The 26085-nt window shown below is 42.3% G+C and overlaps 1 protein-coding gene across 1 annotated transcript in view; it reads left to right on the forward strand.

Annotated features, from left to right (window-relative positions):
- HS6ST3 (heparan sulfate 6-O-sulfotransferase 3) overlaps window positions 1-25009 on the forward strand; it is a 570130-nt gene extending 545121 nt beyond the window's left edge. The window contains exon 2 of the mRNA XM_048853535.2: window positions 22492-25009. Within this exon, the coding sequence (XP_048709492.2) occupies window positions 22492-23200 (709 nt within the window). The 3' untranslated portion in view covers window positions 23201-25009. The remainder of the gene's footprint in view (window positions 1-22491) is intronic.
- The last annotated feature ends 1076 nt before the right edge of the window (window positions 25010-26085 follow it).

The following is a 26085-nucleotide window of genomic DNA, read 5'->3' on the forward strand; positions in this document are numbered from 1 at the left end:
CCCACTGTTCCTCAGACCTTCTTGTCAACTCCTGGAAATGGCCCACCTTGATTATCACTACAAAAGGTTCCACACACACACACACCCCACCCCGCTCTCCTGCTGGTAATAGCTCGCCTTACCTGATCACTCTCCTTACAGTGTGTATGGTAACACTCATTGTTTCATGTTCTCTGTGTGTATAAATCTCCCCACTGTATTTTCCCCTCAATGCATCCGATGAAGTGAGCTGTAGCTCAGGAAAGCTTATGCTCAAATAAATTGGTTAGTCTCTAAGGTGCCACAAGTACTCCTTTTCTTTTTGCGGATACAGACTAACACAGCTGATATTCTGAAACCATCCCAGTCAGGTTCTCTCTATAGCTAGCTCACTGTGTAGCATACTTCATGCAGAAGGAAACTGATTAATCCTAGCTAGGGAAAAGTCAGTTTCCTTCTGTATCAGCTTAAAAACATATTACACACAGGAGGGATCTTTTTGATCCTGTGCAGCTCTTCCATGCATAAAATGCTGCTACTCTTTCAGACAGCAAATTATAAGAAAAAAGAGCAATAAGAGAAGAGTGAAAGGATAGCAGAAAGGAGGAGAAAAATGCAAGAGAAGAAAAGGGCGAAAAAAGAGACACACTGAGAAAAAGGTAAAGTGGAAATAATAGCAGTTGTCTGAATATTGGTGATTCATTGTCTAGCTAGTCAGATATTTAGATTGTTCTCAGTGCCTACCACATTCAATATTATTCCAAAGGATCTTGTGTTCAGTGTCAAAGAAGTGTGGATATTCTTTTGAGATTCAGTTGAGACAGAAAATGCCTCAGGGAGTGTGTGCTGTATAGCACTCCTTGCACCTTGTGGTGGAAGATGTCTTGCATGCACCCTCACCACTCATTGCCAGATGCTAGCAGGAGATATGGGGAGGCTTGGCCATGCCCATAACCTGGCTAACCACACCCACTTGGGGCCATGGAGTGGCATGAGATGTATTCACCAGTCTTGATCGACTAGTGCTCAGGGAGTGCTAGAGGCCTGCACAGGTGCACTGAGGGGATGGGACTCCTCCCAGTACACATGTGTATGACAAGGCACAGTAGAGCCCCATATTTGAACTGTGATGGGTGTTAGAACTACAAGAAGTTCCTCTTTTTTCCAAGTATAGTTTTGGTCATAAATACTTGACAGTATTAATGTGTTTGTTCCTAGCCTAGTGAGCGTATTTTTATAAGGAGCAATCTGAGATTAGTTGTTTCAGAGATGCAGTTCACCTGAACGTACTTGCAGGTCTTTTTATCAAGGTCATTGGGAGCATTAAGGTCTCATAAATAATGGTGTGTGAATGTTTTCCCTTCTTTCCTTTATTCCTTTTCATCTGTGAAAAGTTTTTTGTCTTCTCAGTTTAGATTATGAAGTTGCTTCCCATTTAAGAGGCAGAATATACTAGAGCTAAATAACATGCAGTGAGAATTCGGGACTGTATAGTTTTGTTGCACCTGGAGAATACAATAGCTTGTTACATTTGTTAAGCAATTTTTTGTCTTACAAACCCTCTTCCCAAAAAAGTTCTTTTGCAACATTTCTTAGCTATTTCTTTTAGTCGGGGGTATTACTTTGATTATTCAGAAAATGGCATGGTAGAATTTTTTTAATTTACAAGTTTTATTGTATTTAAAAGTATTTAGCATTCAATATTCATACTGAAAACACTTATTAAAAGAATACAGTTTTAATTATTGTTAAGGATTTAAGATTTAAGCACCAAGGGCAATTTAGGTTACATATTTGGAAAAACTTTCTAAGTATAAAGGCTGTTAAGCTCTGACCAAGGGAAGTTGTGGGAACCCCACCACTGGAGGTTTTAAGAACAGGTTGGACAAACACCTGTCAGGGATGGTCTAGGTTTACTTAGTCCTGCAGCACAGAGGCTGGACTTGATGGCTTCTCGAGAACCCTTCCAGCCCTATATTCCTCTAATTCTATGATTCCAGTGAATAGGTTAACAGTTAAAAGCATTTAAATGATCATCAATTTTAGGAAAATTCTCGTGGATTTTATAACATTACTATCTGAATTTTGGTTTCTTATTCATACTTAAGTGTGTTGATTGAAATATTATCTGTGAAAGAGGAAGTGGTTTCTAAAATTTTGTAAAAGAACTTTAAGGATTTTTTAAGATATATTTTTAGTGTTTGTTTTATTCAGGGGAAGGAGGGGTCTGCAGTCTTAGTTCTGTGTATACTACATTACTATCCAATACATGATGGTCCCATATATATGTTGGATCTGATTTTGTTGAGAGCAAGATAAATTTGTTGTCTGAAATAGTAGCATGCATCTTGGGAGTAGGAGGAAGAAATCATAAATCCTGTGAGGACAGAAAATTTACTATTGGTAATGGAATTGGTTCCTTGATCTTGTGTTTAGTATTGGTTAGGTAGGTTTTATTTCTACTCTATACATTCAGGTTTAGCACATGCAAATACAAAATACATTTGAAAATGGCAGCTAATCATTTCTCTGGCTTCGAGTTTAGGAAGCCTCCGCACAATGTTGAGCCTGTGATAGGAAAGAGGGAAATAAATAGAGAATTTTACTGAAAAATAGAGCATGGAACTATAGTAAGCAAATTGATGATCTACTTGCCGGTCTTAAAACCTGTCTGCTAACAATAAAGGCAAGCAAACTTCACCAGCAAGCACTCGCTGTTTTCCTATTTATTAGAAAGATAAAATTGTTAAAGGGAAATCGAAGGAAGCTTACAGTGTTCCAGCAGTGCAGTATGTGCTTTGTGTATTGATGGAAAAAGGAGCAATCACTTCCCAAATATCCTGATTCAGTGGACTTTTAACAATAATTAATAATTAGCTCTTATATAGTGATTTTCATCTGCAGATCTCACCGTGGTTTACGAAGAAGGGTAAATAAAATTAGCATTTATTTTCTATTTTAAATAAACCCTCTAGATTTGAAATGTTATGTGTAAAGATTTGGTAGGTTTAATATATTTATTGTATCAATAATAGTGCATATTCAATTGTCTCTGTGGGAAAAGACTAGTGAGGTTGAGCTATTTGCATATTTTTGTCGGTGAATCAAAGCTTCTTGTACTAACATAAGAGGGTATTATTTTACATTGTAAAGATACAATTTCAGAGAAGATTACAACCAGCTGATCTTGTTTTCTAGAGTAGAAAAGTGATTCAAATCCTGTGGGTGCATTTTAATAAGGGCTGGATTATCTCATGGCCCCTCACTGAATTTATACCAATGCAAGCAATAAGCCTAATCAAATGTCATGCTTCAAGTTGTCAGTTGATTGCCTGCAGGGGTCAGGAAGGTCCCCCTCTGCCAACCCTCTCCCTCCCCCCCCACCCCCAATGCAGATGTGCATCACTGTTTAGGATTTGGCCATTCCAGAGGAAGGTTGTTGATCTAGAAGAACCAATGGCCTGCTCGGGATGGTAATTTTTGTGGAATCCTGACATCAATACAGGACTTTTACCTTTGAATATTTTTTTCTTCATCTGTACATTGCTGTAGCCTGAACCTTGTCACCCAAACTGGTTAAACTTTGCCAGATCCCTTTAAAATATTACTTGTTAACCAAAAACCTTAGGGAAAATATTGGAGTTGCATTTCAGCTCAGGGTCTGGAAACACTTTTGACAGCGTTAACAGATGGGTGAATTTGTACTGTAGCAGCAAAGCCAGACTCACCTGTGCTGCTTGTACTGTTGACTCTTATCAACAGAAGGAGTTTTTCCTTCGATGTAGATAATCTACCTCTCTGTGACAGGCAGTAGCCAGGTTGACAGAAGAATTCTTCCATCAACCTCTCTATGTCTACAGTGGAGGTTAGGTCAACCTAACTAAAGTGCATGTGGCATGAAATTTTTCATAGCCCTGAGCAATATACCAAGGTCAACCTAAGTTTTAGGTTTATAATAGGCCTCAGTCTCTTTATTTCCCCTTACCCTTTCTTTAGACTCCTTTCTCAAATTGTTTAGCATCTCCAGGCATGAACTGATACAGTAAAGTTTACAGAGTGGCATATGTTGGTAGGCTTGGCTTGTTGAGATTTGAAGGCAAAGGAAGCGGTTGTCATTAATTAGATTGTTCCAAGTGTATGGGGTGGCAAAGAAAAAAGGCAGAAAGCCAGGAGTGAGAGAGAGACTAAGAATGTAAAATATTCAGAGCAGTAGAATTACCGTAATGCTTCAAAATCCACTGCAGTGAAAAATCCCATTGAACCTTCATCTGGGAAATCAAGCTTTAGGAGAGAACTTCAGTGGCTAAATTAGTGGCGAATAAAGAGAACTTGATTACGGAGTGAGGCTGGGTAACAGCTACTTACAGCAGAATCTTGGCTGCCACAAGATCCATTAATGGAGTGGCATTTACATATGTTTATGCTGCTTCTCCGACCTGGTCAAGAAGAAAAGCAGGATTTTGACAGCTGACAGGAAAAGGAGAAAAAATTGAAAGAGAAAACCATATTCTAGTTGAATATAATATGAACATTTAAAACAAAAAGAAATCCAATATGGCCTATTTAGGGTTCATAACTTTTTAATTGCACAAAATCAAAAACCCTTGCCCCGCCCCCTACCCCACGGCCCCACCCCTTCTCCAAGGCCCTGCCCTCCACTCACTCCATCCCCCCTCCTTCTGTCCTTCGCTCTCGCCCACCCTCACTTGCTTGCTCATTTTCACTGGGCTGGGGCAGGGGATTAGGGTTTGGGAGGGGGAGAGGGCTCCAGCTAGGAGTGCAGGCTCTGGGGTGGGGCTGGGGGTGAGGAGTTGGGGTGCAGAAGGGTTTTAGGGTTGGGGTACAGGAGGGGGTTGGGGTGTAGGAGGGGGTGCTGGGTGTGGGCTCCAGGAGGGAGTTTGGGTGTTGGAGGGGGCTCAGGGCTGGGGGTTGGGGTGCATGTTCTAGGAGGGAGTTTGGGTGCAGGAGAGGGTTCTGACCTGGGGCAGGGCGTTGGGGTGCAAGAGGGGTTTTGGGGTGCGGACTCTGGCCGGGTGGTGCTTACCTCAGGTGGCTCCCGGTCGGCAGCACACCAGGGCTGAGACAGGCTCCATGCAACTCCCAGAAGCAGCCGGTATGTCCAGCTTCTTGGCAGAGGGGTCAGAGGGCTCTGCGCACTGCCCGTGCCCGCAGGCGCAGCCTCTAAAGCTCCCACTGGCTGCAGCTCCGGAGCTGGCACTTGGGGCAGGGGCAGCGTGCTGAGTCCCCGTAGCTGCCCTTACACATAGGAGCCGGACATGCCGGCCACTTCCGTGAGCCGCACAGAGCCAGGGCAGGCAGAGAGCCTGCCTTAGCCCACTGCGCCACCAACCAGACTTTTAGCGGTGCGGTCAGTGGTGCTGATCAGAGCCGCCAGGGTCCCTTTTCAACAGGGCATTTCGGTTGAAAACCAGATGCCTGGCAACCCTAGGCCTATTGTTTAAACAGCCTGCACATGAAATAAGGAATGAAAAGAAAGCTATGTGTGTGTTTTCACTAGCAGAAATTAGATATCAATTTTCAGCTTGCGCATACATGTTGTATATCTCAAGCCATATGTAAGGCATTGCTTTCTTGCCTAGTAAAGTATTTCAAGTTTTGTTATCATCAGGTTTGCACAGATTTACTTTAACAAATAAATTGGAAAAATAAAAAAAAAGTAGTGTGTGGTTTAAAACCTTGGCTTATACATATTTACATAGCAGTTAATGTATAACTAAATTAGATGCCAACCAATTGTGTGTAAATTTCAGTATTCATGCAGTGTAACTCCCATTAGTATTATCCATATGCTTGGCTATTTGTGAGCATTATACCAAGAAGAAATCTTTGGGCTTTTGTTGTGATTGTTGAAATACTCTTTATGTTGTGACCTTTTGGCCAGATTCCTTAAAGCTACATGATAACGGGAAAATATTTTTCAGTAAATAACATATGTCATTCCTCTTAGTGAACATGTAGGGAAATCTGAGAAAAATGTTCATGAAAATTATGTTACTTCATAAATCCCTACTAATGTTGGTTATGATCAATAACATACTCCAGCCCAGTGGGGTCTGTTTAACATCAAATCAATTTTTTGTATTCATTATTCTTTGTACTCATGATACTTTTGGCTCAAATACACCTTTCCAGCTCCCCACTTCCTCCCTCCAATATTCTCAGAGGTTGGGATTGCTTTTTGTTCCATCTCAAAAGTCAGTAGGATCAGACTGAACCAAACACAAACCACAAAAGATTTGTCTGTTTGTTTGGGGGGGTTTTTTGGGGTGGGGTGGGGGATTGTTTTGTTTTCGTTCCTCAGATATTCTCTTGTCACCTATACATGTGTCCTAGAAAACAGAGAATGTCTCTTTAAACTTGGAATGTCACTGCTTTCAGGGTCTGTCCTTGTAGAATTTTAAAAAAACACATGTACTGTCCTGGTTATTGTGATTCCTTGCATCCGCAGCCAGCTAAGCTGGTGAAACTGACAGTAGGTTGGCTGAATTTATATGCACCTCAGTGACCACAGGTCTAGTACATGGCTGCCCACCGACCCATGAGGTGTCACAATGTGAGGTCCTCTGACTAAGTCCTTGAGCCGACCTTTCCTCATAGAGCCATATCAACAAGGTGACACAGAGTTATAGGGAGGGTTATTGTTTTGCTGAGGAGGAAGGAGTGAGCACTTTTACTTTATCCCTTCCCCCAACACGCAGCTGGCTCTCTTTTACCCCTTTCACTCCCTGAATGGTTTCTCTGTGCAGCACCATAATGGGCTTCCCAGATTCTCACTGTAAATATGTGGTCATCCTATTGTTACCTTGCTAAAAACCTGCAAACCCCGCCCCTGCAGGGTTCGAGTGCCAACTCCTTCGTCTTACTCGCAAATGTTCCCTGGTGGTCAAGTGCAGCATTGCAGGTCTGAGGGGACGAAACCCTTGTTGTGGGGGCTACATGCCACCCATACCCTACTCGCATTCTGAGGCCCCTAAGATTTCCCTCCTGAGGGTTGGCAAGGAGCAGCTCAGCAGCCAGCTGAGACTGGACTGAAGAGCTATGGTCCTCTGCTCCCTCCTGCAGAGCAGCACTAGTCTCCACTCTTCCTGCTCGCCCACCACCTCCATTCCTTTCTAGTACCAGACCTTTTTTTGTGCACACTGCTATTGTGGGTCAACTCCCCCAGCTCATCCCTCCTTTATTCCATGAGGCCTCTCTTAAAAGTGGCTGATTTGGTGCCCCCTCCCCACCATGCAAGGGTGAGAGAAGGCACTGGGGAGAGGAGAGACGGAAGAGAGGAAAATACAGCCCCATCTCCTCTCTCCTTCCATTCAGAGGCATAACAAAGGGCCAGGCAAGAGGGGGAAATTACTGAAGCTACTACATAGTTTTTAACACTCCCTCCTTGTTCTTAGTTACAGTAGTTCAGTATACAAGATCTTTGTTCTGTATGTATTCTGTATTTACATTTATGTCAACAAGAGACTAGCTGCATTAGTTATTGCTAGTTCATTTTAGCAATTTAAAGGATGCTTAGAACAATTGAGCTGTATGTAATTTAGACAAGAAACAAATCTGTAGAGGGACTTGCTAGTTTTCTGTCTCATCAAGATGTGATTCAGAACCATTTATATCACGGTACTTTGATGGAAAGTGGCATATTTGCTTTTGTATTAAATTGACTGATTTGTATGTTTCCAGTTCAGTCTTCTTCACTCTCAAGTAAATTGTCAATCCCCTGTCTTACCCTTTTATGTATTTTATATGCCTCAGAATTATGTCCACAGTATTCAACCCTAAATGTCTAAAGTCTTAATTAGGCACATACGTGAAAATGGCTTGATTTTCAGAGGTATTGGAGCACCTGCAGCAGCATTGATTTCTGAGGGGCTTTCAGCTTTGAAAATCATGCCTCTTTTATTTACATGCCTAAATATGCATTTTGGGCACCCAGTTTGAAAATCTTCTCTTACAGCTCCACAGCAGCACCAAGGAAGGCAGCTAAACTGCACAATATGTTAGGATGTTTTATTAGATTAGTATTCAGACACTACCTGAGTATCCTTCCTGGTGTGCTGGGATGAGACCTATGTGTGACAAGATCATGTCATTAGCCTGGGAGTTGCTCAGGACCCAGACTTCATAACCATGAACATAAATCACATCTTTGGGGACATGTAGTGGGTCTGTCATGCACTCCAACTAGAGAGTCTATGTCTTATGAAGTGCAGCTGAAATAAATATCCATGAATATGCTAAATAATTCACAGCAGAGGGACTTGCTCCCATAGCCAGAGCTCCAGCCCCATACAGGAAAAGGCAAAGCATCAGACCTGTGCACTACTGTGTGTTACTTTACATTTATTCTTGCACAGTCACTGGGGGACAAGTGAAGGCAAATATGATTATGTAGCAAAAGTGATGCTATTTTGATGAGGTTTGTGATTGGTAGTGTGTATTTGGCGACAGTGTAGCTCTGCACAATAACAAATTCATTCCACCATGTCAAAAAAGATGTGTCCCATCCCTACTACAGCTGTGTTTTTGGAGCGGTAGGTCCTGAGCTCCAGCCCCACTGGTGACTCACTAGACGTTGTGGCCACTTGGTGTGTATAATAATGGATTTTTATTAATATGATTATTTACATTACAGTAGCATCCAAAACGTGTTATGCATTGTACAGGCATGGAGGAGGACACAGTGCCTGCCTCAAACAGCTTACACTCTGGCCTGATTTGTATATATCCAAATCATTCATCTTCACTCGCAAACAAACTATCAATATCCTGCCTTACCCTTTTGCACGTATTGGATCGAAAACAATTCGGGGCGGGATCGGGGGGGGGGGGATCTTAGTCTATTCAACCACAGAGCTGCAATTGGTCATGGTGCTAACACAGAATTGGGTGCTATGTTTCCCAGGAATATGAAGCGACAACAATACCCTATATAAATAAAACAGTGACCCAATTCTCTTTCCACTTACACCAGTATAACTCTATTGAATTCAATGAATTTCCTTTGGTGTAAGTTAAAGAAAAATCAGCCACTCTAAATGGAAAAGTGACCTGAAGTGTCACACGTGTAACATTTTATTATCAGGAAGAAAAGGAGTACTTGTGGCACCTTAGAGACTAACCAATTTATTTGAGCATGAGCTTTCGTGAGCTACAGCTCACTTCTGAGCTGTAGCTCATGAAAGCTCATGCTCAAATAAATTGGTTAGTCTCTAAGGTGCCACAAGTACTCCTTTTCTTTTTGCAAATACAGACTAACACGGCTGTTCCTCTGAAACCTGTCATTTTATTATCAGGGGTTCTCTCGCCTTTTTTTTTTGTTTGTTTGGTTGTTTTTAGGAATAGACAAAATCACCTCCTCTTAGTTATTTGATGTCTAGCACTGAATTATCTTTAAAAGTGGTTCTCCTTCATCTGACATTCAGTATAATGAAGTGTAGAACACTAATCCTCTGAGCAGAAGTCACGTGGTAACTTAGCAAGTTTTGTAAAGCTTTCCTGAAGTTTCTCTGATTTCACAAATATAAAACTTCAACTTAATAGTTCAAGGGCTAATCAAAAACTGACAATTTTGCAAATCCTGGCCATTACTAGGATATGTATATGCAGAGTTGTTGTAGCTACTTTGGTCCCAGGATATGTACAAGGTGGGTGAGGTAATATCTTTTACTGGACCAACTTCTGTTGGTGAAAGAGAGAAGCTTTTGAGCTCCACAAAGCTCTTCTTCATAAACCAAAACTTAATTTAAGAGAGATTAATGTTGGTTAGATGTGACATCACCATAAAAAAAGCAAAGAAATAAGTTTTGTGACACCTCTTAACTGTTTCCTAATGCTTAAATAACACATTTCAATTGACAGGAAAAGATTGCAGCCTCACAATGAACTTCCTTATGGATCACAGTCCCTTTGCAAAGCCTGGAATACAGCCAGGATGCGTGACTCCCAGTCCTTCCTGTTCTATCTAAACCAACACAGAAAAAACAAAATTAGGCCAATTTTTAAAAATTTCCAGTTATCTTGAAAAAAATGGAAAATTGGAACACTTTTTTGTTTTGGAAAATTTTTGACTAACTCTAGAAAATATGCTTAAACCCAGGTTTATAACCCATTGTTTATTCTGGTGTGATATGCAACAAAACATGGGTATTCCACATTTCAACCATTTTTCAAACATTGCCATGGCTTAGGTTACCTGTTGGCAAGTTGGAAAGTTAAGAAGTATGGGCCAGACCCGGCAACTGGACCCACGCAGCTGAGCTCTTTGACGTATGGTGCTTTGCACAGGCATCCTCTTTGTGGAAGCAGTTGCAGGGTCTGGCCCTGTGACAGCAAAGGTGTTAAGTGAAATGGGGGCCTGTGGTTTCAGTCCCAGTTGGAGCTAGTGGAAGTTCTGGGTGCTCAGTTCTTCAGGCACTACATTTTTGTCATACACTAAGAACAGGAGTTATCTGCAGTAACTGTTGGCATATGTTGACTTTTTAAGGGTGAGTAGTGGCTTAATGACATTGTTTGAGTAAAGAACCTACATATAAACATACCCACTGTGATGGGTTCGGTCACAGAGACCCCCTTGGGACTGTCACCTGATGTGCTGAGACTACCTCTGAGCCAGTTTTCTCTGCCAGTTTGGGCCTCCAGAACCCTGTCATGTTGAGTCAGACACGCTAGTCTGCTGCAACACAGACCCAGGGTCTGACCAAAACCCCCGGAGCTGCAAACTTAACTGAAAACGTCTTAGCAAGCGCTCCTGTCTCTAGCACCCGGACACTCAGCTCCCAATGGGATCCAAACCCCAAATAAATCTGTTTTACTCTGTATAAAGCTTCTGCAGGGTAAACCCATAAATTGTCCGCCCTCTATAACACTGATAGAGACATATGCACAACTGTTTGCTCCCACAGGTATTAATTACTTACTCTGGGTCAATTAATAAGCAAAAGTGATTTTATTAAATATAAAAAGTAGAATTTAAGTGGTTCCAAGTAATAACAGACAGAAAAAAGTAGGTTACCAAGCAAAATAAAACAAAACACGCAAGTCTAAGCCTAATACATTTAAGAAACTGAATACAGGTAAATCTCACCCTCAGTAAGCTTCTTTCACAGACTAGACTCCTTTCTAGTCTGGGCTCAATCCTTTCCCCTGGTACAGTCCTTGTTCCAGCTCAGGTGGTAGCTAGGGGATTTCTCATGACTGCACCCCTCCTTTGTTCTGTTCCACCCCCTTATATAGCTTAGGCACAAGGCGGGAATCTTTTGTCTCTCTGGGTTCCCACCCCTCCTTCTAAATGGAAAAGCACCAGATTTAAGATGGATTCCAGTACCAGGTGGCATGGTCATATGTTTTACAAGAGACCTTTTGCATGAAGTATAGTCCAGTTACATTATATTCATACTCATTAGCATATTTTCATAAAATCATATGGAGAGCAACATCACACCCACATCAACCTGAGAATTAGAATCACTATTGGTATTAAATTTACAAATTCTTGAAAGTAGATCTTGGACAATCTATGCACATCAGGTGGGTCTAATATTCATCTTCATTATCTTTTGAGTTTTTAATCTGTGACACAGATTTCGCTTGTACAGCAATCTGAGAGGAGAATTACAATGTCAGAATTTGTATATTTTACCCTTGTCCTTTATCCTCTGATTGACTAGGTTCAAAATGGCAGTCTCAATTAGGGAAGTGTTTTTCTCCTTGTGAGGTCTTGTCTCTGATTTTGGGATGTTGGGTTAAATCCAGAAGTGGTATGTTTCATGCTATACAAAATAGCATAAATATTTTATGTTTATTTTATAAACATAAAATACTCATTCTGGAAGTTTGCAATGTAACACTACTTTATTTCTTAGAATTCAGAACCCACAAGAACCTCAAAACAGGGAGACACAAAGCAGGCTGCTCCTTATGGCAACTATGCACAAGTTGCGACACTTTACTGTGGGATGGCTTTCTGCATCTGATCCTGCCCCCACACTTTGCTACAGAGCCCCCTTGCCTGCAAACTGGACTCAGAAGCCCTCCTTTCCCCACTCCAAAAGCAACAGTACACCACTGAAAGCACAAGGATTTTGTTCCCGTAATTCAGGATCTTCTTTTTTGTCTTGCACCACTTAAACTGCTTCTCTACACTACTTCTGTCATTATTAATAGAAATATTCTGTGACTCTGGTTTTCCCCCTCTGTTTCTTCTACATTGGTTTCAGAACCTTTCCATTGGAACAGGCTCTTTTTTAGGGTTAAAACCCCAAAAGTTGAGTCACAGTTTGAGTAATTAACCCCACCAGGTCTTTTACCTTCCATTCCAGCAGGAAAAACCACTGCCTGGACATAAGAACTATAATACTGGGTCAGACCAAAGGTCCATCTAGCCAGTATCCTGTCTTCCAATAGTGGCCAATGCCAGGTGTCCCAGAGGCAATGAACAGAACAGGTAATCATCAAGTGATCCATTCCCTCTCGCTCATTCCCAGCTTCTGGCAAACAGAGGCTAGGGACACCATCCCTGCCCATCCTGGCTAATAGCCATTGATGGACCTATCCTCCCTGAACTTATCTAGTTCTTTTTTGAACCCTGTTATAGTCTTGGCCTTGACAACATCCTCTGGCAAGGAGTTCCACCGGTTGACTGTGCGTTGTGTGAAGAAATACTTCCTTTTGTTTGTTTAAAAAAATCATGTTTGGTATGACATGTTTAGTATGCACCTGGGATTTTCGGTCATCCCAGTTCTTCACTCTACTTGCTGCTAGTTTCTTATCATTAAGACTACAAATCACTCATAGAGGACATAGAGGTCACGGATTCTGTGATTTTACAAAACCTCTGTGATTTCCTCAAAATTCTACTAATTCAGCCCCAAGTAGTGAGGGTGGCAGGCCTGGGTGGTGGGGCTTCAACTTCAGCCCAAGCCCTGCCACCTTAGCCTTACTTATAATGCATTCTCCAATTACTTTGTTTTCCTTTTTTGCTACCTCCTATGCCTTCTTCTATGTTTCAGTTGCTGTGAACTCTTGCTGCTCTTTTGTTTAACAAGCCCATCGGTCTTAGTCAATAAGGTTCCAGCTGACTTTGTGAGTGAGAAGAGAGCATCTTTCATTTTACCAGTTCTTGTGTTCAGAGCTTCTGATTGAGCTGTCGTGTGCAGGCTGCACCATGCGGGGGGCAGGGGGGGGTAGGGGCAGGGAGGGGATAATAGTACAGATGTCACTCAGCCCTCTACTGCACCTGTGTACTCCATGAAGCCACACAAAACATTTTTGTTCTCATTTTGTGGCGATCCGTCACTTCTGTATCAAATCTCACTCAGCTGTGATGTCTGTTCCATGATGATACAAGAGGCAGAATGCCCTGGTATGTGATCTGTGCCACTAAGGTCAGGCTCTGCCCTTCTAACAAGTTTATACTGTCTATTAAAATGATAGTCCTGCAGCATTAACTAAAGATTTAAAGTGTTTCATATTATTATGGTGTGAAATGAAGACATATTGTTAGATTCATGCTAGAAATTATTTTTCCCTACAGTTTTGTTAGATGATTTTCATTGTCTAATGCTAACAAAGATACTGGACTTCACACCAGTGGGAAATAATGCCTTATGAATTTCCAGGTGTGTGTTAATTCTAATGTAAATGCTAGTGTATCTGATATATGACTGCTTATACAGTTGGAGACATGAGAATTTGTAGCATTCATCTTTGATACACCTGGGACTGGACTGTGCTGGTCTTGAAGGTTGATCCAGCATGCACACTTCCACACCCCATGCCTGCAATGTCTCCTGAGGCACAATCCCTCCCAGGGCTCCCTCTGGGCTGTGTGGTTCCACATGATTACTTACTCAGGCCTGTGTATAGGTTACGTAGTCCGGCCATTTATGTGTATATTTTAGGGCCAAATAATTGAAGTGGCCCAAAGCTATCCCTGTGGTAACCCATTGACTTTCATGAGTTTTTCTAGGAAGGGATTTGACTATCTATCCTGGAAAAGGTGTGAGTTTCTTGCAGAAAATAAATTGCAATGAATGGCAGGTTGGCATTGGATTGATGATTGTTTTGAAAGTGAGCTGAAGTGATTCATGCATGTTTCTATTTTATCACGACAATGCTAGCTGTTACAAGTTAGACTGGCAGATGGATACTATGCAGCTATTACTAATTACTATTCTTGTGTTATGCAGAGTAGTTGTAGCCGTGTCGGTCCCATTATATTAGAGAGACATGGTGGGTGAGCTAATATCTTTTATTGGACCAAATTCTGTTGATAAGAGAGACAAGCTGTCAAGCCACATAAGAGTTCTTCAGAAAGACACTAAATATCATAGAATAAACAGAGACACTGGATTTATAGCTTATTACAACAACCTTATTACTAATCCCCTCTTTTTGTCCTATTACTGCAATATGTGACAATATGTGCTAACTACTTATGCTAAACAATCTGTTCCACCTTGCATTTTGCAGTGATGCTGGGAGTACCTTTCCCAGCCTGAGGAAGAGCTCTGTGTGGCTTGAAAACTTGTCTCTCTCACCAATGGAAGTTGGTCCAATAACAGATATTACCTCACCCACCTTGTCTCTCTAATATTTTTGTGTAGGCATCAGACGCTTAAGAATCAGAGTTCCCAAATTCCCACATACTTAACACATCCTTCTTAATTTCTTTACATGCATTTTGAAGGCTTGAATAAAATACCTTTTCATCAACGTATCTAAGCACATTCTTATTGTTTGGCTCTGAATGCTGAGACTCTCTGCTTTAGAGGTTTGGTTCACTTCAGGTGGTAGTCCACTGAAATAAAGAATGAGAAGGCCATAGTGAGAGCAGTGATTCAAACAAGGTGACAGAAAATAATTCTGTGTTGTGTATCTACAGCAGTGGGTAACATTTTTGACTGTAGCCACATTACATGGACAAGCTTGAAGTGAGGAGATTCTGTTGTCACTAAGCAGAGACAAATGCATGTCTGAGCTCAAAATAGTCTAAATTCTTAGATTTCATTAAGAGGTGAAGAAAGGGACTGAAATGGGGCCCTGGTTTAACTTTTTTTCTGCACTTCTTGTGCCTTTTTTTAGGAATTAGGCCAGGAGCCAGTCCCAGTGTTAACAAGCTTTACTGCAAAACCAGATACTATATCAGGGTGGCCAAATCAGGCTCGTGAGCTGCATGCAGCTCTTTTACCATTAAAGTGTGGCTCGTGGAACCCCTCCACCCCCCCCCCCCATTCTCTGCCTACCAGACAGGGGGCCGGGGTTCATGGCTTCTGCTGTACAGTGGGGTGGTGGGGCTAGGAGCTTCTGCCAGAGATGACTGGTGCTTGTTGAAAGTGGGGGGACACAATTTAAAAGTTTGCCCCCACCAACAGTTTGAGTCACACCCCCACCAGGCACACCTCCCCTCTTAGCCTCAGCAGCCCCTCCCTCCAGCTCCCCGGTTTTAGCTCCGCTTTGAGAGGCAGCGGCAAACAGCTGGGAGCTGCAGGGAGGGGCCGCTGCTTTAGCTCTCCAGGGAGGGGCTGCAGCAAAAGTAGGAGCTCTCCCTGCAGCCCCCAGCTGTTTGCCTTTGCCTCTCTCCGTGGCCACAGCTCCAAGCTTGCCAGCTCCAGCAGTTGCTGTGCAGGGAAGAGGTCCAACAGCACCATGTGACCGAGCGGGGACAGCAAACCCTGGCAAAAATCTGGGGGGAGAGGCATGTGACCTCCTGCAACGATGCTGCCCGTGGGAGCCAGCTGAGGTCACTCAATTAGGGTGAACTGCAAACAGAACAGGGCAGACAAACCCCAAAAGCTGGTGGATATTCCAATACTTAGATATACCAAGACAGCACAAAACAGCTTCTATAGTACCTCACTGGTTCCTTAGAAGTCCAAACAATGCAGTTCCCTTAAAGTACCCAGCCTCAAGCCTCCATCCAGACACACGTGTCAGATATGATGATGATTACTGAAAATCTTATGTCATCATATAAAAGAAAAGGTTCCTCCAATCCCAAAGGATCAGCCACACACCCAGGTCCAATTATAACTTAGATCCTACCCAAAATACATGCTTATAGCCAATTTTTATTAACTAAGCTAAAATTTATTAAAAAAAAGAAAAGAGACAGAGTGTGGGTTAAAAGATCAATATACATATAGACTTGAATTCAATTCTTGAGGTTCAGATACATAGCAGAGATGAGTTTGTAGTTGCCAAAAGTCCTTTCAGAAATAGTCCATAGGTTATAGTCCAATGTCCACATTCAGGGTGACTCCAGTCAGTGACTGGGGATCTCAATCCTTATGGCTTAAGGTTTTCCCCTCTTGAAACCCAAAGGAGATCTGAGATGAAGAAGGATCCTGTCCCAGGGTTTTTATACATTTCCAGCAGCCTCTTGACCTGAGAAAACAATAGGCTTAACTTCCCTTCTCCTAAACATCATGGCAATTAGCACAGGATAATTTACCCATTAAACAGTTCAGATACAGGTTACCACAACCTTCAAAGAGATATATAGCCAAAAATACTATTTCACTCAAGTGTCTTCATAAATGTCAATATTCCTCTTTTGATCTTTGAATCAAAGCTATAGCAATAGACAAGACTTGTTTGCTTATATCACAAGACCTGAACAAACATCTACCCTTCTATCTCTAACAATGCAGACTTGATTTCAAAGCTCTATTCATTTCCATATCTTCCTAACCAGTCTTTAAAGTTCGACCATGGGTCAGGTCAGTTTGTGAGTTAATTAACTCTTTCGGGCCCTGTCTCCTTTCAATGAGGTATTATATTACACTCATAACATCACACCTCCCCACATGCCCCCCATGCATTGCCTCTGGCTTCTGCCCAGTGGAGAGGGGGGGTCTCTGGGCATCAGGTGCCTCCCATGGGGCTGAAGCCCCAAACCCCAGCAGGTGCGCCGTGGCACTCGAACTTCTGAAGATTATCGTGTGCAGCTCGGAGTGTCAGTAAGTTTGGCCACTCCTGTACTATGTATTGAGAATTATGAAATATTTGTGTATTTCAGCCATAACTACCAACATTTGAAAATGCTTTGAGACAATTTTCCAAGTAAGACAGGGTAGGCTCACAACAACCAGAGGCTTGTGTGTACAACTTGGGGTGTTCTAGTGTAGTTTTTAAAAAAATGTATCGATATCCTAGGACCATAAAATTCCTTCCCCTCCCAGGCAAATCCATGACATGAATGCTTCTTCTGCTGCAACAGATCCCTCTTCCCACCCAGCTGGATTTCTAACAGGAGCTAATGTAGAGGCACAATCATCTGGAAATCTACGCAGGTCTCAGGATATCTAAGCCCCTTGCTTCTGCCAAGATAGAAGAATTCTGAGGTGACTCCTTGAATAGAACTCCTAAGTATCCTGCCCCCTACATGGGAAATGCATGTGTAGAAGACAAGAGAGCATGAAAAACAAAACACTTTTCAGGCTGTTAAAGATCTAGTGCCTACCAGACCAAATACCCATTAAGTCTTGTGTTCTCCCACTCATAAACTGCATTGTGGTAACATTGTGTGTCATTGCAATGATAGAGCATTCTAAAAACCCACACAAGCATCAGACCTGACCATCAATAGAGCAAAAATACATACAGACTCCAGTGATGGAAGATAAAGGTTCATAGTTCAAATAAGCATCCTAAAATGTGGGTGCTTAACTTACACCATGTCTAGACTAGCATTTATGTTGGCAAAACTTTTGTTATTCAAGGGTGTGAAAAAAACACACCCCTGAGCAACATACGTTCTGCCAGCATAGGCACTCGTGTCCACAGCGCTATGTTGGCGGGAGATGCACTATGTTGGCCGCTCCTTGAGTTGGTTTTATGATGTTGATAGGAGAGCTTTCTCCTGTCAGCACAACCCAGCTACATGAGTGATCTTACAGCAGCACAGCTGTATTGGCATAGTTGTGCAACTGTAAGCTTTTAAGTGTAGACATGGCCTAAGCTTCTGACATGATGTGGCATCCTTGATGGTCATTTCTGTAGATCCAAAGGATTCCCATAGGTGGAAACTGAACTACTTTCTTGCCTGTAGCAATGGTTGCTCCATTACAGGTCCAAGGCACAACAGTATGGCAGTGTGGGAGAGCCTGTCCGGCTGTTGAGCCGTTTTTGTGGATAAACAGAGGATTTAGCTGTGCAGGACTGACAGTCTGTCTTCTTGCAGAGGGCATGTTTACACTGCAATTAGGAGGAGCGATATCAGCCTTTGTAGCCGTTCCTGAACTAGCTTTGAGATTGGTAAATCAAGGCTAGCTCAAGTAACAATTGCAGTGAAGCCGTGGCATCATGGGCGGTGGCCCTTCAATTATGTACCCAGGCTCCTGGACGAAGAGAGCTAGCCCATGCAGCCACCACTGCTACCACAGCCTCATTGCTGTTGCTATTCAAACAAGCTTTTATCGAATGCTGCAATCACATCTCCTGATTGCAATGTAAACAGACCCCCACAAACTAAATTAATAAAAGACAGACTGAGAGAAAGAGTATCTTTGGGCTTATCTACACTTAACAGGGGATCAACGAGTGGCAGTCGCTGCATCGGTGGTCGATTTAGCAGGTTTAGTGAAGACGTACTAAATCGACCGCCAATCACTCTCCTGTCAACTCCTGTACGCCACCGCATCTCCCATCAGCATCGCATAGTGTGGACCCTGCGGTAAGTAGATCTAAGCTACGTCAATTTGAGTTACGCTATTCACGTAACTCAATTGCGTAGCTTAGATCGAATTTCCCCTGTAGTGTAGACAAGGCCTTAGTTTTGACAGACTACTGAAAAGCTCAATAATCATACAGTAAATATAGTAAAGGAAGGTTTCAGAGTAGCAGCCGTGTTAGTCTGTATTTCCAAAATTAAAAGGAGTACTAGTGGCACCTTAGAGACTAACCAATTTATTTGAGCATAAGCTTTCGTGAGCTACAGCATCCGATGAAGTGAGCAGCTCACCAACGCTCATGCTCAAATAAATTGGTTAGTCTCTAAGGTGCCACTAGTACTCCTTTTCTTTTTATAGTAGAGGAAGAAAGTTTCTTGGCTAGTCACAAGGAAATTTGCTTAAATCATACTAAGGCATTTCCTCATTGATTTCACTGTATTTGTTTCAGATTCTGCTTTTCAGCTCATATTCCATTACAGAACAGCAAATACATCTGCACAGTCAGTAATGAGATGGAAATGATTTCTGCCCTGGAAGGTTTACTTTTACTGGTTGTCATTGCCCCGAGGCACACTGGAATTAAAATGCCATAGGTTGGTGAGGAAAGGCCAAAACATTATTAAAGGCATAAGTTCCCATCAATAGCAATATTTTAACATATACATTAATATCCAATACTATCCCAGGGAGGGACAGCAACACTATGAGGAAGAAGCCATGTATAAGCCCCGTGAGGTGATCCAAATGTTAGCCAGACATTCCAGCTGCCTTTGAATGTTCTCAGCATTATGTGTTTCAGCCACTTTTAGCACAGCTGTTTTCGTTAGTGTTGCAGCCAGTATGTTTGCTTAGTGATACTGGTAGCAGTTGCAAAATGCTGATCCCAAGCCCAGAAGCTGAAATACAATTTTTTTATGCTCAAAACTGTTGAAAGGCAGAGAAGGATATGCAATAGTTTGGCTGCTTCTCCAGGTCTCACATGTAACATATGCAAAACTCTGTCTGCTTGCCTGAAAGCATGTCTTAATCTGTTCTCATAAACACAAAGCAGAGTGATAGTGAAGAAGAACATTTTTCTTAAGAAGGAAAAGCATTGCTCAATATTTTCTAACAGCCCTTGGAAGCCAAATTCCTCTACAGTCAAGTATAACTGCAGATCAAGGGAAATAATTTCTACTACTTCCTAGTTTATAGGTATTGTAGTCAAAGTGGACGTATCTGGGAATATCCATTCATGAATGGTCATGGGATGCTCAGGAACTATGATGACAGGACCTGTATAAGTATCCTGGTAGAGCATGATCAAACTGCTGTTCGATAGTATGGAACTGGGTACCAGCACAAAGAACAAATTATTTATGCCATATAGTCCCTCCTCAGCTTTGCCAAACATTAAGGCAAACCATACAATTCCTAATCCAAATTGTAATAGCAATACACACAAGGACATTGCCCACTACATGCCCCTTCTTGCTCGTTCAAAAAATGTGTATCCCTTCTGCTGTGAAATCATTTCAGGAGCAGCTGCTTCCAGAAGATAGTAATCCAGGAAGAGATACTGCAGCAATGCACAATCAACACTTCAGACACTGTAATGTCATTCTGGAAAATACATTATAGTTCTTGTTGAGGAAGGTCACTGATTGAGTGAATAAGACAGCAAAAAATGTTTTGATCCCTCCTGTCTTCTAATTGCTCTGAACTGGTGGGGATACCTGCATTTTTTAGCATTTTTTATTTGCCAAGTTTTATAAATAAGGCATCTGGAGAAGCAGTGGGAGTCATTCAGCATTTAGAAAAGGGTGATATGCTGTGATGATCTGGATAGGAAGGACGTTATACCCAGCAATTCTGAATAGTTTCTGGATTTTTCATTCAACTAAAGTGAGATCTTCTGAAAGGTGAACTCTCAAAGTGTTCATTGTTTCAGCACAGTGTGTCTCCCCTACTATTTGTTTTTCTCAGTGTTGGGTAGGTTCCATAAAAAGCATTTTGAGATCATGGTTGTCTGAAGAAAACTTAGGGTAATTTCAGTGGATCAGATGTTGGAGACTCATAATTTATTAATGTATTGTTCAGAGCCAGAGCCAGATGAGTCATGCAAACACCTATCTTTGTACCATTCTATCTGTATTAATTTTACTCGTGGATTTTTAATTCCTATTCCAGCTGACAAAAAGTTATGAAGTATTTTGGTTTTGTTTTATTTTTATATCACCCTATAATTTAGGTTATGTTGTTATTGAATAAAATCTTCAACAGTAAATGTGTTACATGAAAGATTGTTTAGCCATACTCAATTTCAGTCCTTTTCACATTGCCATAACTAGATGTAGAAACTCTCAGTGCGGCAACTAAAAGATAAATTGACAAACTGAGGTCTGCAGTTTCTTGTTCTGTTTGATGTCAGGTAGATTTTAGTATCTCTTTTGTATTCCTGACAGATAACAGTTGAACATGTTAACCTTTACACTCATCAGCAGTGAGTGATTTAAGTATCCATGATCATAACTCGTTTTAATCCATCTCTCAACTCAAATTAAGTCATGTGAATGGATTTTAGTCCTGTCATTGGCCTCAATGTAACCCATTTAATGACCCATTTTCAAGTTGGCAGGTCATGCCAAAATCTTTCACATTGCATTATTTACAGCAGTTGCAGCATCCAGTTGGTATTGTCCAGGCTTCTCATTTATTCTAACCATGTGCTGTAGACAGCCATAGTGTCTCAGTCCAGAAGACAGGTGACAGGATTAATATTTTCTCATTATATAGAAGAGTAGGGAGAGAATTCACATCTTTGTGGTCTGTAATCCTCACCACAGTAAATCCTCAAAGGACACAACAACTGTTTCACTCTGTCTCTGTTTTATCTTTGAACCATTGTGAGTATCTTCTCCCATTGATTTCGATATTGCTAAATACCAGCATATAAAAAGAGTGTATTAAGTACAGTTGGATTTGTCACGGTCTCTGTAAATTGAAGAACACTGCACAATTGGTTGTGGTTAGAATCTCCTTCTCCTTGAAATAAAAAAAAAAATCCCTCTTCTGTTTGCAGCTTGTTTTCTAGCATATCTCCTTAATCACAAATGGATGAAAATTCATAAAAAGAATTAATCACAAAAACCAAACTGCCTTCAAATTTGTTCACAATATTCGCCATGTGTTAAGGTTTGCACTTTGTGCTGCTCTGTTTGTCACTTGGAGGTAGTTAATGTTACTTATTTCTTCTTTCAGAACTCGTAAGTGCATCACCACCGTGATGAAGAATGGATGGATAAATGGGTTAAGGATAAAAATGAGTCCTTAAGTCCACCTTCTTGAAAGTGACTATCTTGTGGTGTGGTAAATTTTATTATCCACATGTCATAGTTGCTAGGAATGGTCTATAGGCTTAAGTTTTATAAGAGCATTGGTCCATTTGAAAAAGTTAAGGCAAGGTCTACACTACGGATTTATAGAGGTATAACCATGTAGCTTAGGGGTGTAAAAAATCCACACCTCTGAGTGACACATTTATACCAATCTATCCCCCAGTGTAGACAGTGCTATGTCAGCAGGAGAGCTTCTCCCAGCACCATAGCTACTGCCTCGCGCCAGGTGGATTGACTATGCGGATGGGAAAAGTTCTCCCATCAGTGTAGGAGCATTTTCTCTTAAGTGGTGCAGCTGCACCGATGTAGTGTTTTAAGTGTTGACCTGCCCTAAGAGGGAGGCATGGGTTAGTAAGCATTTCATCAGAGAAAAATAAAAATTGCTGATTAATAACAGTAAAAGCTGCTGAATCCTAAAACTGTGTTTTAAAAAATTGTTGCAGGAACTTCTATTATATCACAATGCTGAGGGATCCAGTGTCACGGTATTTGAGTGAATGGAAACATGTCCAGAGAGGTGCAACGTGGAAAACTTCCCTCCACGTATGTGATGGAAGAAGTCCAACGCCAGATGAGCTGCCTACCTGTTACCTGGGGGATGACTGGTCTGGAGTCAGCTTGCAGGCGTTCATGGATTGTGGTTACAACCTGGCTAACAACCGCCAGGTTCGCATGCTGGCAGACCTGAGCCTGGTTGGATGTTACAACTTGACTTTTATGAATGAAAGTGAGAGAAATATGATCCTTCTCCAAAGCGCCAAGAACAACCTGAAAAACATGGCCTTTTTTGGACTCACAGAGTTTCAGAGGAAAACACAGTATCTCTTTGAGAGAACATTCAACCTTAAGTTCATTTCCCCGTTCACCCAGTTCAATATTACCCGGGCCTCTAATGTGGATATTGATGAAGGTGCTCGGAAACGCATAGAGGTGTTGAACTTCCTGGACATGCAGCTTTATGAATATGCTAAAGACCTCTTTCTGCAACGCTTTCAGTACTCCAAGCAAGAGGAGCACCAGAAGAACCGGCAAAAACGGCGGGAGGAGCGGAGGCTACTCCGGGAGCAAAGAGCTCATCAGTGGCAGAAGGAAGAAGCAGCAGCAGAAACAGCTGTTACTGAAGATTATAACAGTCAGGTGGAGCGATGGTGACACTTTTAATTCTTAGACAAATAAAAGAAAAGAGAATTGAAAACACTAATAATTTCTTGAACTTGGTTACTCAGAGATTACAGAAGGAACGAATGTTGCCTTGGTAAATGAGACCAAGTCTGACAGCTGCCCTTCTTTGTGTTAGTTTTTCTTAGTTTCTATCAGCTAGGAGAATATATATATTTTTGTGTTTCTCAATGCATCTTATATCAGTGTTATTAACTGGCAGTGGAATAGATTCTTATCCAATACTGACTTCTTTCAAAGGCCTAGGCGATGAGAGTGGCTGGAAAAGATAGCTTTTTTTTTTCTTTTTCCATTAACAGATGTACTCTATACAGTTTGAGCAGCTGAAACTTGTGATGACATGAATCAAAAATCAGAGAACCACTGAGCTGCTGACGCGGGTGTATTTCATGCTGTCCTGTATAGCTGTGTTATGTATTGAGTGCAACAGAGAAAACCATGTTGCCCTTCAGATGGTTACACGCAGTGTTTTAAGTAAGAAAAAGAAAATACTAAATGTGATTAAATTACATCTAAGACTAGGTGACACATGGGGCTGAAACTATTTTTTTCATTTCTGAAAGCTTGTAGTCAGAGGTGATTTATAAGTGAAATGAGTTATATGGTCTCAACCTAATCCCTGTGCATCACCAAAACCTGCTAGTAAGCAGACTCCATTCTGAGCGAGCCTGGCAAATGAATGTCATAAGTACGACTGCTGAGAAACAAGATCCATTCTGTAGAACTTCCCCATTCTGGGGAAGCTCACACAGGCCTGTTCACCCTATCTGGGTGGAGGTAACAATGTCAGCTTTGACTTTTGTGAAAGGTGAAATGCACAAAGGGCGTGGAATTAAGAAAGGCAAGAAAAAGAGTGGAAAAAGCTTAAGTATTAGTACACTTTCCTAATCTGTTATAAGGGCTCTGTTCATAAAGGTACATTTAAATTATGAGAACAGAACTAACATGATTTTATTACCAGACACAATAGTGGCCGGGATCCATAGAATTGTGCACTTAAAGCAGTGGTCTGCAAACTTTTGAGGGTCGCGCCCCCCCTTACCCCGTCTGCACCCCCACCCCAAAGCCGGGGCTATGGCTGGGAGGGGATGGGGATACAGACAGGGGTAAGGGGTCGAGGCTGGGGCCACATTTGGGGGAGGTCTGGGGCCAGGAGCAGGGTTGGGGATGGAGCCACGGCCAGGGGCCAAGGCTGGGGGCAGGGGCAGGGGCAGGAGTGGAGCCACTGCAGTGGAGGCCAGCAGCCGGGCCTGCAGCCAGGTGCAGCTCCAGCCCCACCCCCACCCACAGCCTTGGCACCGTGCTGGGAACAGAGCCATGGCCAGCGGCCGAGGGCGGGGCAGGGGCAGGCGCTGGGCCAGAAAATGGGGATGTGGCTTTTGGCAGGACCGGAGTAGAGCTAAGGGTAAAAAGTGGCTGGGTGGCACTCCATCCCTGCTCCCTGTGGGGGCTGGCCTAGGTCCCACCATAACCCCCTGAAGATTCCTCTATGCTGCTTTAGGGGGGTGTGCCCCACAGTTTGGGGACCTCTGACTTAAAGGATACACAATGGGTGTGTGGACAAACACAGAAATTTGTTACTAATATTAGTGGACTAATCTTCTGTGTATCATGTTGCAAATATATTTATGCCAAGGCTGAATGTGAAGATATTCTTCAACTCTATCCATTCCAGATCATGCAGCTCTTTATCTGTTTTTCTACTTTGACTAGAAAAGGAGTCCCAATGATGGGTTCTTTCTCCAAGCTTTAGGTTATTGTGATTAAACTGCATCCACTTCAGATTTCTTTTTCTGATTTGTAAAAAGAGGGTATTATACTTTTTAGATCCCTATTATCAAAACCATATTTTTCCCCTTCTAGCATAAATCTAATTTATTAAAAGCCACATTTTGAAATTGGCCTCCACATGCCTGCTAAACCTATGTGCCCCAACATTTAGTTTACATGTATGAATGACTTTTGCCCAGCCAGATTCGCTAATTGGATGTTAAATTGCCTGATCTTGGTGCACAAATATTAGTGCTCGCAGATTTTAGTTTTGGGGCCAGCAAAGGAAAATTTACCCAAAAATATGATACACTCTGTTTTTGAAAATTATTCACTACGTTTCCTAATTTTCTCATATTTTTAAGGCATGCTACTTTTTTGACAGTGTTATTTGTAGTTATCATATACACGATAGGAAAAAGGCAAATCTCATGGCATGATTGGTTGTTCAGTGAGTACAAGAATGTATTAAACATGAAGGAGACTAACAAGCTCCTCTGGGGCTGTTCCAGGCAAACAAGACACTCCTGCAAGACTCGCTCAGCCTGTGGGGGGTGGGACTTAAAAGGGGGGAATTTACCACAGAATGAGGTGGTGAACAGGAAGAAGATTGCTTGCCCAGCGACTGCTGGCAATAGAGGGAGTCTAGCCAAGGAGGTGACAGCTGTGAGACGCACTGCTCCTCAAGGCGCGCTGACTGAAGGTAAAGCAACACGCCCCAGGAAGACGGGTAGAAGGTAAATCCTGTAAAGGGGCAATAGACTCTGAGAGACTGAGCCCTTAGAGCTGAGTCTCTAGGGGCTGCCTTAGAGGCTGGTCTTTGTTCCAGCCAGACCTTCCCCTCTTGCTAGGGGAAGGGAAGAACAGGCGCCAGTCACCAGCCTGTGGGCTGTAACCGACAGAGAAATTCCCCAAAGCTGCCAACTAGGGGAGAAGAGAGGGTAAATGATGCCCAGTGGCTCCTGGGGTGGTCCAGGGAGCCCATTGCCCCCACAGTTGGTTTGGCCCAGTTGAATGCAGGGAGGAATTATATCGATTGTTGTGTGTGGATGCTGGTGAATTGGTGGCAAGAGGGGTGACTGTAGTGT

This window comes from Caretta caretta, chromosome 1 (assembly GCF_965140235.1).
Source record: "Caretta caretta isolate rCarCar2 chromosome 1, rCarCar1.hap1, whole genome shotgun sequence".
In the NCBI taxonomy this organism is placed as follows: Eukaryota; Metazoa; Chordata; order Testudines; family Cheloniidae; genus Caretta; species Caretta caretta.